The following is a 17,094-nucleotide window of genomic DNA, read 5'->3' as shown; positions in this document are numbered from 1 at the left end:
TGAGGCTCCCAAACTTCGGCGCCGTCCTGTTTGGGAAGAATGGACTTTCAGTAGATTTATGTAATCCAGATGCGCCTACGATGGCATCCTGTACCGTCTGCATCTCAAACCGCCTCTTTTGAGGTTTCTACATAATGCTGCACATTATTAAAACCTTTTTTAAATTTATGTCCCCTTAGGATCATTCCCAACACCATTCAACAGATAATAAACTTTTTTTTTCTATAGTGAATGTTGATTCAATATGTTTAAGACGCATTTTATGTATTTAAAATTAAATAATTGAGCACTTTTATTTATTTTTTGGGCCGAATTATTTTTTAAATATTTAATGAAATCGTTAAATATGTAATTAGTTACATTCTAGTAAACACGCAATCATTGAATTAGTTAATTATTAAATAAAAAAAAAAATTATCATTATTTTGCATCCATTTATTTGTTTTTAGCATCGTCTTTGGATTGATTTATTCATTTTAATTTGATAATGAAATTGATTTATTTTAATAAATAAAGCCCATGTTTGAATGATGTTTCTACAACTGTTACCCTGCAGATGAGAATGAAATGACACAAAGATTAGCACGAAGATAAATATTAAAAAGACAAATTAATACAAATGAAAACTAAAATGATTAGTTCATTTGCCTAGTGATATTAAAAATTTTTTTTTTTTTTTTTACATTTGCATATTCATATCACCTGAACTACAGCACACAAAATGTTTGACTTGCTAGCACACAAAACCTATCTATTAATTTCTCTTTCTTTCTTTTAGTTGAAAGTTGTTTTGTTACCCCCCTGCACCACCAGAGGGCACATGCAGCATGATTGACCGCTCTCATTCAGTGCTGTTTGGTCAGTACAGAAACACTTGTGAAACACAGACCCGGGAACATGGTGTACCTGTTGCACATGATATAATCACAGGAAACGTCACAGGTCCTCCAGTGTGTGTGTGTGTGTGTGTGTGTCACTGATGAGTGAGTGACAAAAGTCAGCTCAGAATAGCCTCTCACCACACACTGATGTTTGTTGTCATGATTTAATCGGCCCCTGCATGAGACCTTGAAGTGGCTCTCATGGGGCCTGGGACTCTGTGCTTTTAGGGCCCATTAGTCTCTATGGAAACTCACAATCCTGTCAAGAAACAAGATTCATATATTGTCTCTTATTAACTTCAATGCCATGTATCTATATCTATATATAATCTATATATATATATATATATATATATATATATATATATATATATATATATATATATATATATTTTTTATTTTTTCATTTTCAAAGTTCTTCAAATTTATTATATATATATATATATATATATATATATATATATATATATATATATATATATATATATATATATTATATAATATATATTATATTATATTATATATTATATTATATATATATTATATATTATATTATATATATTTATTTTATTTTTTTCACATTTTCAAAGTTCTTCTAATTTATTATTGGGAGACAAATTAAAAACTGTAATTGTTATGGTCATTATTACTTTTATTACTGTCTTCCTCTGCATTTTGGCAATATGCTTTTGTCTAAAGAGTTTTAGCAGGATTTATACACTAGCTGTAATTTCAGTCTCTTTTGTCTGTGTGTGTGTGTGTGTGTGTGTGTGTGTGTGTGTGTGTGCGCGCAACAAAGCATCTGTTTGTGTGTTAGATTCCTTCGCAAGTTCATGTTTCTATACAGCAGTCACTTTAACCTTGTGAATGTAAATGAATGCGACACGTTATGTAGACAATGGTGAGAGGAGGAGAGCGCTGACATGAGAAGAAGAGGAGGAGGAGGAGGAGGAGGACTGATTCACGCTCTGAGATTTAAAGTGTATGTCTGGAAACAAACAGCAAATGAAGCTGGGAAAGGAAAATAGTTTCTCTGTGTCACTGTAGTTTACAGATGCACCTGTATATACTACGTTAACAACAAAACACACAAATCAGTCATTTTTAGAGTTGCTACAATATTTGCTTGTTACTGAATTAATAATGTTTAACCGGTTATCTCTTAGTGACGGCCGCAAAAAATAATCTGTACTAACAATTAAAACTTGAACTTTATTAAGGTTTGGATCAAATTGATCAAAAGCTCTGTTTTCAGCAGCCTGTTTTAGTGCGTGTTCCTTTAAATGCTAATGAGCTCTGCTAAGATCTGCTATTATTTTAGCCATATAACTTGATAACTAGCACATTATTAGGAAAGGCTATATATATGTGTGTGTGTATGCGTGTGTGAGTGACCCAAAACATGAATTGACGTATGGTTTGTTATGATAGGACAATATCTGGCTGAGATGCAACTATCTGAAGTAATCCGGAAACCGAGGTTGCAAAAAAAGAATAATAAAACACTGAGAAAATTGCCCTCATGAAAGTTGCTAAAGTGCAGTCCTTACAAAAAATGTGTACATTTTCTTACAAGAAATTTACAAAACATGATCTTTACGTAATATCCCATGAAAAAGAAAAATGGACAATTTTGCCCTACACAATGTATTTTTGGCTATTGCTATAAATACACCCCAGCAACGTAACACTGTATATAGACTGTATAAGACCATATATATACTGTATATATAGTTGTGGTTGTAGTTCGATTCGAATGAGCTGAGTTCATGGAGTCCATCGCCGGAGCTCCTACTGATGTGGAAATGCCACACAGACACACAGCTGCTCAAAAGGCCACAGACGCTTCACATGCCTCATCTTTCTTTCCTCCGGCCTGTCGCTCTCACGTCCCTCTTTCACAAACTCGCCTAATGCGGCCAGAACGCGTTAATGAGCGCTGCCACCGATTGGCCGTTTAGCAGAATAATAAATACCGTTGTTGTTAATTCACCTTTAGCCCACTCAGCTGTGTACACACTTCCACACGGGGATTTTCCATAAGGATTAGAGCGAGAAATAGAGCAGTTTGTATGCGTGTGTGTGTGTGTGTGTGTGTGTTTTACAGGAGGCGGGATTACAGCGTGCCGCTCGCTCTGACACTGAACTGGTGTGACAGTCGCTCGGTCAGCTGACAGCGAATACTCGCCTCTCATTGGCTGAAGCCGATCAACCTATACGGCTCTAAAAATAATCCACAATGGTCCCTCAAGCAGGGTGTGTCCAAAAGAGAGAGCGGTGGGACTGAGAGAGAGTCAATCCCATTTTTTTTTTTTTTTTTAAGTGCCCTATTTTCTTGATGTCTTGGAGGTTTTACATCGCTGTTGCTTTCACGTGGGAGGCTTCAGTGAAAGCGGAGGACCGATGAGATCCATTATATGCACTGTTATCGATCGCCAGAGTCACATGCGTGAAACATGCTCTAAAGAAATCAATTTGTCCGCGTTAACGTTTAAGCTGCATGAGGAAGTTTTATAATCTGGCAGTGGAGAGGACAGTCCCAAGAAAATAGAATAGAAATAGAAAATATTGATTTAAAGACCTAATCCGATTGCAAACGGAGTAATATTTGTGTACGGTGTATTGTATTTATTCACGATTTACTTTACAGTTTGTGGCAGGTTGCGGCAAGACTTGCTGTACATGAATGATGCGACTTTTGATCAAATCACCAATATCTGTTCAGCATCAGCCTACATCAACCTAAAAATAACACCTGAACGTTTAACAAATACTCACTCGGAGCCCAATACCAGCAATGTAATTGGTGTAATAACTATGTTATTGCATTGTCATAATCAAAATGCGCACGTTTAGAAGACTTGTATGATAAAAATTGGTATGATATACGAGTCTGAGTGTGATGATCATTACTGTAGTATGTATGTGTGCTGTAGTGAGGAGCTGTCCGATCAGCACCACTCCATACTAGCACACTATTGGCTAGACGTTACTCTTTTTTATATATATATATACAGTAGGTAAGAGATACGTGAGTGCTTACAGCATTGAGTGTTTCTGTGATGTCATTTACCGATTGGACCGTCTCTTTAAATACTGTATGTTGGAATTTTAGTGGCAATCATATACATATATATGTATGACCCTGGTCCACAAAACCCATCATGAGTTGCCCTGGTGTATTTAAAGCAATAGCTAACAATATGTTGTATGGGTCACAATTATTGATTTTTCTTTTATGGCAAAAATCAAAACATCAGCAAACAATGAACAATTATTCACTGTTAGTTCATGTTAGCTCACAGAGCATCCACCAATGTTAACTTGTAATGTGAAAAAATGCATTAGTGAATGCTGCAATTAGCATTAACTGAGATTATTTTGTAGAGATTATACATTCTTAGTGATGAACCGCATTGTAGCGTTACCAAAACTTTATTTATATGTATTAATACACACACAGAGACTACCCCGTTCACTGGTAATGCAGTGCTGTGTGTTACCGTTCTCATCTTTATCATTGTTTTTATCATTGTTCATTTTTTTGGTATCTGCTTGAAGCCACAGTACCATAAAAGCAAAAAAAAAAAAAGGTTATTTGCGTGAACTGGCATTAGAGCGTCCGGATCACGCCACGTTTCTCTTCCCGAGTCCTTCTGGTTTCCCAGAATTCTCATTTTTGGTTCGCCGCGCGTCTCGTGTCACTGCTGGTGTCTGTGCGATGCCGTTATAGGTGCCTTTATTAGCGTGTGTGAGTGTGCTCATGGATGCGTGTGGGTTTTGTGCAAGAATTGTGGGCATTTTCCAGGAAGCAGTGTGACTTGTGCAGTACGTGTTAAGCTCATCCTGAGAACTGTGTAATGAACACAAACGTCAAGCTGTGCATCTGCACCGAGCATCAGCAGCGTCTGTATCCGGCAAACACCGCTGTCAAATACAACTAAATATCACTGTTCCTATTTTTAATATTACTATTTAAATAATTGAACTTTTTGTCCATTTATTTGTGTATGCATATATATATATATATATATATATATATATATATATATATATATATAGTATATACATATACATATATATATATATATATATATATATATATATATATATATATATATATATATATATATATATATAGTAGTTTTAGTCATTTTAATACTTGATTTTATTGAGATTTGACAATGCAACATTTCAACATTTATTTCAGTTGATGTGGAGGACAAACTATTTTATCAACATTTTGTTAACGCTGCATTGAGAATGAGATACTTTTAATTGACGTTTTCATAATTACTATTATCATTGGATTCAATTTATATGCCCTACATTACATTTCATAAAGCACCATGTTTCGGTGCGCTAAAGCCTTCTGAAAAACATTTGCAACATTACAAAAGTCTCTAAATGCATTATCTTTTCGCGGCCATTAGAGCAACGTTTTTTCCCGATGGCTAGCGTAGTTAAAGGGAAGACATTGTTTAGTCTGCGCATATGTCGTTAGCCGTTGGAAATGCATTTAGGGACAATGCATTTCTTTTAAATGTGTGTGATCGGTGTCAGGTGGACATGACAGCCTAATTATACAGCGTTTATTGGGATTAATTGGTCAGCTGGCTGTGCAGACAAACCCACGAGGGGCTGATCCTGAAAGCGTGTGTTTTTGCACATCTGCCGTGTGCGTGATTGGCCAGAGCACCGTTGTGTTCTAACTTCATAAAGCACATCTCTTTTGTTTTCGCAGAGCGGATTTAAGCTACTTATACAGGGCTGCGGGCTTCAGTTAAATAGTCGCTCTGGGTCCATTACTATGTTCCCCATCTATGTTTGATCGTTCACTCAATTATGTTGCTTTTGAGAAACATCCAACATCAAATACTCCAAAAGTGGAGTAAAACAGCACTAACTATTTTCCCTGCACAGCATTAGCAGTTTATCAGCTTGACCCTAACCAGTCTTTATCATGCAACTATTATCATGCAACGACTGTCATAGCAAATGCTGTAGTTTTTACCATGGTGATGAGGATCTACCAAAAAAAGAAAAAAGTTATAAGTATAGTTTAAATCTATTAACATATTTACTCTCATTTTACTCATATAAGACCAATATAAAAAAACAAAAAACCCTTAACTGTATTTAATGTTACAGTTGATGAGGATTGTATGATCTTTGATTAATACCAGCCTTTAAATGCAATATATTTAAAGTGCACCTGAAGTACACTTGCAGTATTTCCACAATTAAATACACTTCCGTATATCTTTAGTTGGGCCTCAGCACTACTTCCCCAAAATGAAAGCACATTAAGTGCAAAATGAGCAGATTTGACCAGTTTAGCATGCTAAGGGGCCAGATTTACCAACAGCTCATGCCAGCGCAAATTGTCTTTTGCCGTTAAACTATTACTGTCAGGATTTATTTTAAGACGCAAAAACCATGTCTTAAAGGAACACTCTCAAAATGCTCATCCTCCAACTCCCCCAGATTAAATAAATTGAGTTTTACCGTTTTTTGAATCTGTCCAGCCGATCTCTTTTATGCTTGCTTTTAGCATAGCTTAGCATAGATCATTGAATCCAATTAGACCAGTAGCATTGTGTTCAAAAGTGACCAAAGAGTTTTGGGATTTTCCTATTTAAAGCTTGACATATCGTGTGCTAAGGAAAATGAAAAGTTGCAATTTTCTAGGTTTCCATTGACTAGGACCTGTGCTCTCATTTTTTTTACAGTAATAATCGAGGAAATTTCCCTGCCGTATCATTGCCACAGAGTTCTAACTGGCGTGCTTTCAGATTATTTAAATATTACCCTATGCAACTATTCTTTACAGTGCTACTGTTGTTAATGGAAGTAAACCTACATCTTTATTCCAAACCATTGTTTTACAAAACGTACAAAAACCCCCAAAACAAAACATATATCACAGAAATATAGTAATACGTGTATTAAATGAACTTTTAAATGAAATTAGCTAAAATGTACTAATTTCCCGATAACCACCATACCACAGATAATAAAAACGTGTTCATATTCATCATCAGAGCTCAACTAATATACAGAAGATGTGCAAACACATAAACACAAATCGCTGTCATAACAAACATGACTATAAAAAAAATAGATTATATGATTAATTTTGTGCATTAATTAACCATATAAGTTAACCATATAAAAAATGCAGTTTTGTCTCAATAGTTTTTTGCAAGATTCGTTCAAGTCCAGATTATCTGTTGCACAACTTCTTGATTAAATGGGATGTTATATAAAACCGATAAGAGGGGAAAACAAATGAGAAGCAGTTGTTTCACTGAAAAGTTTTTTTTTTTTACTTTTTAATGCGATTTTCACTTTCAAGCACATGCACATTTAACAGTAATTTACCGTAACGCTCCGTTATATTTATTACAGTCTGCGCCATCTCTACGTATCTTCACCCAAGTAGCAGGTTTCACTGCAGTCATTTACCGTTAAAATTGCGATCTTTTTTTTTTTTGCTTTTGGAACAGAGCCATGGTGCGCGTGCATTAGCAGATTAGTGTCTCCGGCCGCCGATGGTGGAGACTTAATTGTGTCTGATGGGAGGGCAACAGGTCCTCATAATCTCAGAGCGACGCAAACCCACCTCATCTGACCTGACCGGAGGGGACAGTCGCAGCTAACCAAACAATCTGAGAAAAGCAGAGCGAGGGAGGGAGAGGAAAGGCTGATGAGCATGCTCAGTATCGCTCTCGGCTCAGAGACTGCAGCTTTTAACTGCAGCGGGGGACGAGAGAGAGAGAGAGAGGGAGAGAGGCAGAGCACACGAGTGAGCTTATACACACACACACATGCACCGCAACTTCATCGCACTCGTTCCGTCACGCACCTTCGGCAGCGTTTGGTCGATCGGACCGGTCCTGCGGCGTTATATGGGACCGCCTGGATGCTCGGGGACCCCGTTAGTGTTAGAGTCAGTTCAGGTGAGTACGTAGACCATCACCTCTCTGAATGGGACGGCACAGCGGGACGTTTTCTCTCCTCAGCGGCTGCCCATCACCAACATGCAGCCTCTCCGACCGCAGCCGCCTGACGCCGTATCAAACACGCTCTCAGCATCGCACCAATGAGAGGCTTCAAACTCGCCTGGTAAGAGCGCCTTTTACCGCTGGTTTTGGGGATGCTTTGTGCTCGCATCCGGGCCTGGTGTTTTGTGAAGTCTCCTCTCGTCTCTCCGTGTCGGTCGTCACGTGTCGTGGCACGCGGCCAACTGCAGTGCCGCCCTCCTTTTTTATATTCTTCCGCCGCTCCTCCAAACTCCACTCCCTTTCCTTTTTTTTCCCCCCATCTTTTGTTCTTTTATGCACCTGTGCCCCCGAACTCCCTCTCTGCGTCTGTCTCTTTTCTTTCTCCTCCCCTCCCGTCCTGTGCATGTGTTTGTGAATGCGACTCAGTCATGTGGTGGATATTTTTAGCCGCAAATCACAGCGTGCGGCGCTGAGGAGAAACCAGCGGCAACGTGCAGCCCGCTTCCTCTCGCACGGCCGCCTGTGCTTTTCACAGTTTCGCTCTCTTTAGCTCATTCTGTTCTTTCTTTTTTAGCTCGTGAGAGCGAAATATCAGAAATGAGAATTTCTCAGACTGTTCTCGCCTCTGTTTGTTAAATGGAGAGCAAACAGAGGCGAGTCAAAGTTTGACATGCTGCGCTCAGAGATTGCAATTTCGTTTCTCGTAGTCTAGTTACTTTTGGGTTTTTAATGAGAACAAGCTCAGAGAAAAACAGTTGTCTTCTCTCTCCTACAATTTCACTACAGAACTGTGTCTCATGTTCTCATGCAGAGTCTGCAATCAAGTCGTAAATTGCAATTTATTCTTAAATGTTTCTTACGAGATTCTTTTAAGTCCAGATTATCTCTTGCACAACTTCTTATTTGATTAAATGTTGGATTTAATGGGAACAAATTGAGTAAAAATTTGGCACAAATATCAGATTATTATCCTGAGACCGACATTGAGTTCCACGGTAAACCTCAGTTATGATTTGACATAAAAAATCGGGTTAAACGAGCTACAGTTTAAACCACAAAGCACTGTAATGTGTGCCATAGCTTGGAACATTAATATCATTATTATTATTATAAGATAAAACAGCAATAATATCTGCTAAACTAACCACATAACAAATATATTTTATTACTAATGATGCATTTAACTATTCATTTTTTATGTGTTCGATGATAATAAAAAAATGCTTATTATGGTGTATTATGAATATTATTAAAATATTATTAATATTAATTAAATATGCATACATGATAAATGTAACAGTACACTACACACACACACACACACACATATATATATATATATATATATATATTAATGTGTCCTATGGTGTGATGGCAAAAATGTAAAAATATTAATTTAATTTTTTCCTCATGTATTTTATACGCTAAGTTCTTTTTTCATATTGTTATCTACCCAGTTGTCTATAAAATTGTATAAGATTCAAAAAATTCTACAAAAACACACTTCACCCAGCGAAACTCTGCTATACATACTCGTTTTACAACTTCAAACTTTTGCTCTGCCCATAATTGTCATTTATGTGTAATTTTCTGTCTCTCTGTGTGATTGTAGAAAAACATCCGAGACCAAGTTGATGTTTTACATAACTAAGAACTCTCGTTCCCCGTGTGAGCCGCTCGTAAGCGCTCCTCTGGACTCTGTCAGTGCTTCAGGGCTTGGACCGTCTCCAGCTCATTTGGCACAGGGTTGCAGGGTTACCTTGATTAACATCCATCCGGCTGCTTAGAAGTATGTCAGGTGTGTGACGGTGTGCTTTTTATAAGCGTCCTCGGAGATGGACGGCTGATTGTTGAAGTGGAGCTGTCAGATTTAAACAGAGCACCTGCGTGTGCTGCTCCGTCCAAGATGTGACTATTTTTCTGGAGTGGAACAGAATTGTTTTAGACTTGGTAATCGATAAATGCAAATCGGCGGCTAATGGCACTTTTAGGATCAAAAATCCCTTCGGTCCTTCTAGCAAACAGCCTGGATCGATGTTCGGTTGGTGAACAAATCATTCTTTTGAACTGATTCTTTTAGGTTCTTTGATTCTTCAATAAGTGAACCCTGGCACTTTTCGTTACGTTGATATAGGTACATATCCGAGGACTAAAGTGTAATGCTCTATTATGCAGATTTTAACTGTTGTTTTTTTTTGGTACCGTAATTCATACCAGAGCTCTTTGCCTCTCAAGCAGTGTTCGTTTCTTTTGGAAACTGCGGTGATATGTACTTACCGGTACATATTTTGTATCTTGTTTTGGCGAACTATTATTTTAAGTCGACTTGTATGAGAACCTCTGAAGTCCTTGTGGAATAAGTAGGGCTCCTCATGTCTCCTTCTAACCGACGATGAGCTGAAATGATAGTCTGTGAACTTTATCAGCTTCTGTTCGGTCTGAAGATCTCGGGCTCTTGGGAAAGCAGCGCAGGCTTGTATGTTCTGACCGAAGCATCACGACTGCTCTACCTTTCTCTCTCGTTCTCTCTCCGTCGCCTGCACCGGAAGACTTTTATATCCCTCTGATTTCCCTCAGGACGCCGCTGCTCCCTTCCTTATTCCTAGCTCTGTCATACACTTAAATAGGGCAGCACACCATGGAGTCTATTCTCACACAAACAGACGTGTATCATTATCACAGACTGATTGACAGGCATTCATAAAGACTATCTGACTTTATATAATCATCCTATCTAAAACCATAATTAAGTTCTCCATGATACTGTATCGGTGTTGAAGCATAAGTGGAATCTCCATCTATTTGTTATTAGTAAAGACGATGTGCAGATGTATTTATATGTAGACTTTATCAACTATAAACTAGCTAGCCTAATTCTGAAGTTCTGTTACTTATCGTATGTTACTAGCATATCGTTTTTATACACTGCGTAATTGATTTTATACATAATTAGCATTATATCATTGCTATAAGATTTATATTCAACGCTATAAAATAACAAATCCACACAAACAAAATAGTTTTGCACAAAAACTCAGCAATTTATATTCAAGCATTTAATAATAAATAAATAAAATGATAATAATATGCATTGAAACATAACAAATTACATGGAATAATACCATGCATTAAATATGTGCAGTAAATGCACTGCAGCGGTGCATAACTCATTGATTCAGTTTGTTATTTTGGCCTCTTTTCGCTTTCCGTTCCGCTCTGATCTTTGAACCATTGCGTAATTGTCGTGTTATTTTTTTGGCATTAATGTGGTAGGAAATGCTCTAACGCTTCATAATCTTGCCCCATGGGACGTGTTAGATCACGCCGGGCCTCTGGAACACTAACAAGGTCACTGCGTTGTTTACAGCACTGCCATGTGATCGATCATAAACCAGCCCCTCGCGTCAATATCTGCAGCAACAGCACTCACCTCTTTCTTCTAGTTCTCCTTCACCTTTGTTTTGTCTCGTTTGGTAAAAGCGTTTCAGAAGTTTAGACCCGTCGGGCCTGTTTTTGTGTCCAAACAGATCCTTATTTTTGTATTGTCGTGTTTCACGTACCCAAAGAGAGAGTAAAAAAAGACTCTTGTATTGGGTTTCAGAATATGATTGCAATTACTTTTTTTCCCTTTATTTTGCTTGTGTTTTAGGATGAGTCATGGTTTCCATTGGCTCGGGATGCTATTTATAACTCGCCGTTATGCAAAAAAAGACCTTCACCTGCGCTGAGTATTGAGCTTTTTTTAATGAAACAAGCCCACAGCATCCATCCAATCATCACAAAGCCTGTCAGAAGCACAAGCATTTCCAGATTTCACCTGTCACTCATAATGATATCAATAACCCTTGTGTAAAAAAATGCACATTAGCATATTCTAGTGCTGTCGAATGATTAATCGTGATTAAAAAAAATTCACATAATATATATATATATATATATATATATATATATATATATATATATATATATATATATATATATATATATATGTGTGTTTATTTATTATGTATATGTAAATACAAACACTTGCATGTATGTATTTTAGAAAAATATGTACTGTTTATATTTTTATATATTTATGTATAATAAAAATTATACAAATTAAATATATACATGTAAATATTTTCAGAATATAAGCAGTTTTTGTTAAAAATTGAAACATTTAATTACATTTATATTTACATATGAAATATACACAGCGCATATCAATATATTACAGCCCAAATTTTCACATACAATTGTATTTTTAACATAATATACTGTACTTCATTGTGAGTGTTAATGAAAATTATGATGAATGAGTAACAAATATACAGACAAACATTTCTGTCGATTAAAATATACTTTAATGTAACTTCTATTGAAACCTGTCGTGCATGCGTTATATTTGTTACTGCACATTTGTAATGAAATTGCAATTTACAACATTAAAAATATGTTTTAAAAATGATCTTTAATATCAATACGAAATTGCACGCTGCAGTTCGTCTTATTAAGAAGTACCTAGTCAACACATGTCTGTCCATTTATTTTGTTAATACTATATAGAAGTAGAGTATTTAAAAAAATGTATTCTTTTTAAAAACTTACTAGAAAAATGTCGTCACCAATAATGAATGTTTCCCAATCAGTGCTATAGATATATATGTGTTCTTTATATCGCTCTAGTTTCCCGTCGTACCAGTAACTGAACCCAGCTGGCAGCTCCAAGTCGTCACAAAGATAGATTGGGTTTCCTCTGTGCCGTTCATCTGGCTGTTTGACTGAATTGAATTGAACCGAATTGCACTGCATCGCGTGAGCTCACCAGCGCCGAGTTGGATCGGTCCCGCTTTGCTCCAGCCAATGAGATCGCGTGGCGTTGCTGTCGGAGGCCACTTGTCTCGCTGATGCATCGAGTGTGTCCCGTGGGAATGACCTTGCTCATAAACGGCAGCAGCACAAGGCTGCTGAAATATCCCTGTTTGGACATATGGACACGCACAATGTCTTTGCTGATTCACTCCCGCTTTGAGATCATTGAAATGTGCATGACTCGATGATTGCATGATTTTTAATGGCAGCTACGGTCATTTTTATACGTTTAATGTGTGAGAGTGTTACAGAGGAGCGCCCTCTTGTGGGAGGTTGACTGTATATTGGTCTGTATATTGGTGTTATCTGTCACTATAGATGCGGCTCTTCCACAGACGTCCGACCCGACCAAGTTGACATGAAAAGCCTGTAAGCAGAACAAAAAGCAGCTGGTTACAGAACGCCGGGCTCTATGCTTACTGTAAGAGAAACCCCTTCCCCAAAACCTTACGTGGAGCATAGTGTGACCAATCACGGCCCAAAAGTGAGGCACGTACTTTTAGGAAGGGCTTATCCTGCCGTTATTTATTTATTTGTTTGTTTGTTTGTGTTTTATTACCTAATAATAGATAAATACGGAACTTTTGGAACTTATTTACTCTGAAACTTAGCCTGTAAAACCAATTGTGGGGATTTTCTCATGAGCTCGGCTAATATTATAATCTTTCTCAGAAATCTGCTGGTTTGTTCAAGTTTAGATGGTTGGGAAAAAAAGGCCTCGGGAAACGTGATAAAAAGCAAAAGCAATTATTTTATCAGTCAAATATGTTATTTATCAGTGACGTGACACTCATTTTGTGTCTGAACTGAAATATTTTGATAACACTTGATTTAAAATCAGCATTTATTTACGTAAATAGCGATAGAGGCTATATAATTAATAGAATATTTTCTTAGCATAGATGCTATTTACACTAAATGCAAACTACTGCTGTTTGCGTTTAGTGTAAAGATACACTCCGTTATTGAAAGCCTTTATGTGTAATGCATCGTAAAGGGTTATGAAATGGTATAATGTAATGTTATCGTTCATTATGTGCATTATTCTGTCTTATCATTATTAAGTCTAAATGAATTTAAAATGCATAATGAATTGAGAAGCGTTCTAATGTATTAACTGTGGTTACAGTTATTCACGAGATGGGTACAGTACATTATAAAAGCGCATTACAAGGCATAATAAATGCAAATAAAAGTACTTGTACAATGCATTATACATAAAGTGTTACCAATATCGATCATTATTACGACAAAAGCGCAAGACAAACAACAAAAGGACTCTTAATGCTTGATAGATGATATTATTAATATTAATTTGTTAGAGGCTCACACATAATTCAGCGAAGAGGCTTCATACGAATCGCAAATGCAAGAGAGAACTTGTAAATGTGAACTTTTCTGTGCGTGTGGTCTGTAAAGTGAACTGAAAGTGAATGATGCCGGGCCTGTGTCTTTCATCGAGACTGAATAATTAACGAGCCGACGGCTCCGTGCACCACGCCAGCAGAAAGCATTTCTCCCTTATCTCTCTCTCTCTCTGGCTCTCACGCACACTGGGTTTTGTCTCCATCGTTTCTCACCTACTCTTCCTCTAGCTTCCCTCTCGGTCTCTCTCTCTCTCTCTCAGTCGTCGTTCTCCGACACCCCCCTCCAAACGGTGTGCGAGACGTAGCGTCTCCCGAGCTCCTGATCTCTTAGATGAGAGAGAGAGAGAGAGAGAGAGAGCGAGCTGCAGCCAGCATGAGGAGAGAGAGAGGCTCTCTCAGACAGAGCTCTGCTGCCGCTCGATCGTCCTCCGTATCGTCTTCTTCGCGCGTTTGGGAATGCCTCTGTCCTCCCCGTCTTCTGTCTCTCCATCCATCCATCTCTCCGGTGCAGAGCGCGGTGGAGGCATGATACATGGCAGCCAGGTCAGTCCGTGCGTGTTGTTGTGTGCAGGTTCTGCATGGGTTGTGTTGTGCGTGAGCACCGAGGCGGCATAATCGCTGCCTCATTATTTAACGGGTTCAGAGCGACGCGCTCTCGTCTAAGCCTCTTAATGCAGATTGGGTTCTTTCCGTCACTCGTCCGCCTGTCCCGGTGTCTCTCTATCTCTCTCTCTCTCTCTCTCTGTCTCTCTGTCTGGCGGTGTGTGTGTCGCTCCAGCGTGAGGGGGAGTGTGTGTGTTTTGATACGGCAGCAGAAATAGGGTGCGGCACATGGTTTCTGTCACTCCCTCACTGTGTGTGTGTGTGTGTGTGTGTGTGTGTGTGTCTGTCAACATACATCACTGCATTTCCATTCAAATGTGCATTTACATAGTAGCTATCTATGTATAAAAAGTGGCAAATTGCAGTTGTTACCTTCTATCTATCTATCTATCTATCTATCTATCTATCTATCTGTCTATCATCTATCTATCCATCTATCTATCTGTCTATCATCTATCTATCTGTCTATCATCTATCTATCTATCTATCTATCTATCTGTCTATCATCTATCTATCCATCCATCCATCCGTCTATCATGCGTTTTATTTTTTCATTTATAAATTAAATGTTATATTCAATTAAAAATAAAATTACGCAGAGTACGAAGCTGTCACTCGCTATCTTAAAATGTAAAAAACCAAAAAAGTTACTAACATGTGCATGGTAGGTACTAATAAGTACTTTTAAAATACTAATATGCACCATTTAGAGGTGTACGATAATGTATCTCATAGCTTTTCTACTGAGGGTTCGCGTATTCTTGTTAATGTGTGTTTTGAAGATGAACCAAGCTATGGTTATTCGGTCTGTATTTTTAGCTGTATGTTAGGTGTTGTTTACATCTCCATCCTGAGACAGAGGTCTGATCCGTGCCACGTCAAGGCAAATTTTGTCATTGATATCGTTTACCCCCACGTCGTTGGAACACAGTTTAAGTTATTTTGGATGAAAAGCGGGAGGCACTGTCCCACTGACTGCCAGGGATTCACCGCAGCATCGTTCAGGACAGCATCCGGCGGACGTACATAGCGTACGCAGTTCACGCAATAGAAGGAAGATACGTCTTGTGGGCATAACTACTCTCTGATTCGTACAAACAGCGTATCTTTCCACTGTGTTGAACAAACACGTTATATTTGTTCAAAAGTATTCTCGTAGCTTTATAATGTTACGATTGAACCACTGACTGGTTTTCTCTCTCAGCAGACTTTTTAGAAAGCTTGGTGCATGTTTGTGTGTGTGTGTGTGTGTGTGTGTTCGTGTTTGTTTGTGTGTGAGAGGGGTCCTGGCAGTCGGTCATTATTCACGCTCAGCCAGTACTGCGGAGAAAACAGAGCCTTCCGGAACAGCCCACAGTCCTTCCCATGGCAAACCGGACAGGGGCATTCTTGTTTGGACCCGTGACAGTTCAGAGAAAGGCCATGGACATTTTGGGGTCCGTTGACAATAAAGCCACAGTGAGATCATTCTTTTTAAGGGGCCTGTTTGTCCAGCTTATTGTTTACTTTTGTTTTTCAGTCTTTTTTTTTTGCTAACTTCTAAATGGTTATTAACAAAAACAGTCGTAGTGTTCGTCAAAATCCTCAGTCAGGAAAATCCTAAAAATAGTAGAGATCCTAAGATTGGCAAATTGCCAAAAATGGAAAAATAAAAAAACATTTTTCCAATTCTCACTAAAAACGTATAGTCTATTAGCATGCATACAAATCTCCTATTGTGCTAGTAAACTATATATATATATATATATATATATATATGAAAAATAGATCTGTCAAATGATTAAATGTGATTAATTGCATCCAAAATAAAAGTTTTTGTTTAAAGAATATATGTGTGTGTACTGTGTTTATTTATTATCTACACACGCATACAGCATATATTTTGAAAATATTTAAATGTATTTGCATATATATTTTCCCATATGAATTCTATCATAAATATATTTAAAATATAACTATAACATATTTTTCTTATTTATATATATATATATATATATATATATATATATATATATATATATATATTGTATGTGTGCATTGTATGTACTATATACTTAAAAAAAAAACAATGAAATGAAATATTGAATGGGAAAGAATTGTATTTAGTTGTTTTGTTACTGCTACTAAAAAAGACAGAAAAAAGTTTTACAGTTATGTTTTTTTGGAAGCCATGGTAAACATGTAATATAATGAATGAATGAATGAATGAATGAATGGAAATGTCTTTGCTGGAGTTGAGTGAAACGAGGAAAGCTGACATTGTGAGCTGTTATATTTAGCACCACACTGAATATTGCAAAACAGCCATGTTACCATAGCAACATGAACACAGCATATCTGTCGTGTCATGCTCACACACACACGCACACAGCGTCGTGCACC

General features: G+C 37.5%; 1 protein-coding gene across 28 annotated transcripts in view; it reads left to right on the top strand.

The window, feature by feature from the left end:
- gramd1bb (GRAM domain containing 1Bb) overlaps positions 1-17,094 on the top strand; it is a 104,070-nt gene that overhangs the window by 63,840 nt on the left and 23,136 nt on the right. Inside the window, exon 1 of one of the 28 annotated variants that reach the window (XM_043264528.1) lies at positions 7,631-8,009. The exons of 26 other annotated variants lie outside the window; for them this stretch is intronic. In XM_043264528.1, the coding sequence (XP_043120463.1) occupies positions 7,987-8,009 (23 nt within the window). In that variant the 5' untranslated portion in view covers positions 7,631-7,986. Of the gene's footprint in view, positions 1-7,630; positions 8,010-14,509; positions 14,653-17,094 lie in introns of those variants that run through there. One more of the 28 variants, XM_043264529.1, reaches the window with a different exon arrangement.

Source organism: Puntigrus tetrazona, chromosome 18 (genome assembly GCF_018831695.1).
Source record: "Puntigrus tetrazona isolate hp1 chromosome 18, ASM1883169v1, whole genome shotgun sequence".
Taxonomy (NCBI): Eukaryota; Metazoa; Chordata; class Actinopteri; order Cypriniformes; family Cyprinidae; genus Puntigrus; species Puntigrus tetrazona.
This window is presented reverse-complemented; position numbering and strand designations above follow the sequence as displayed.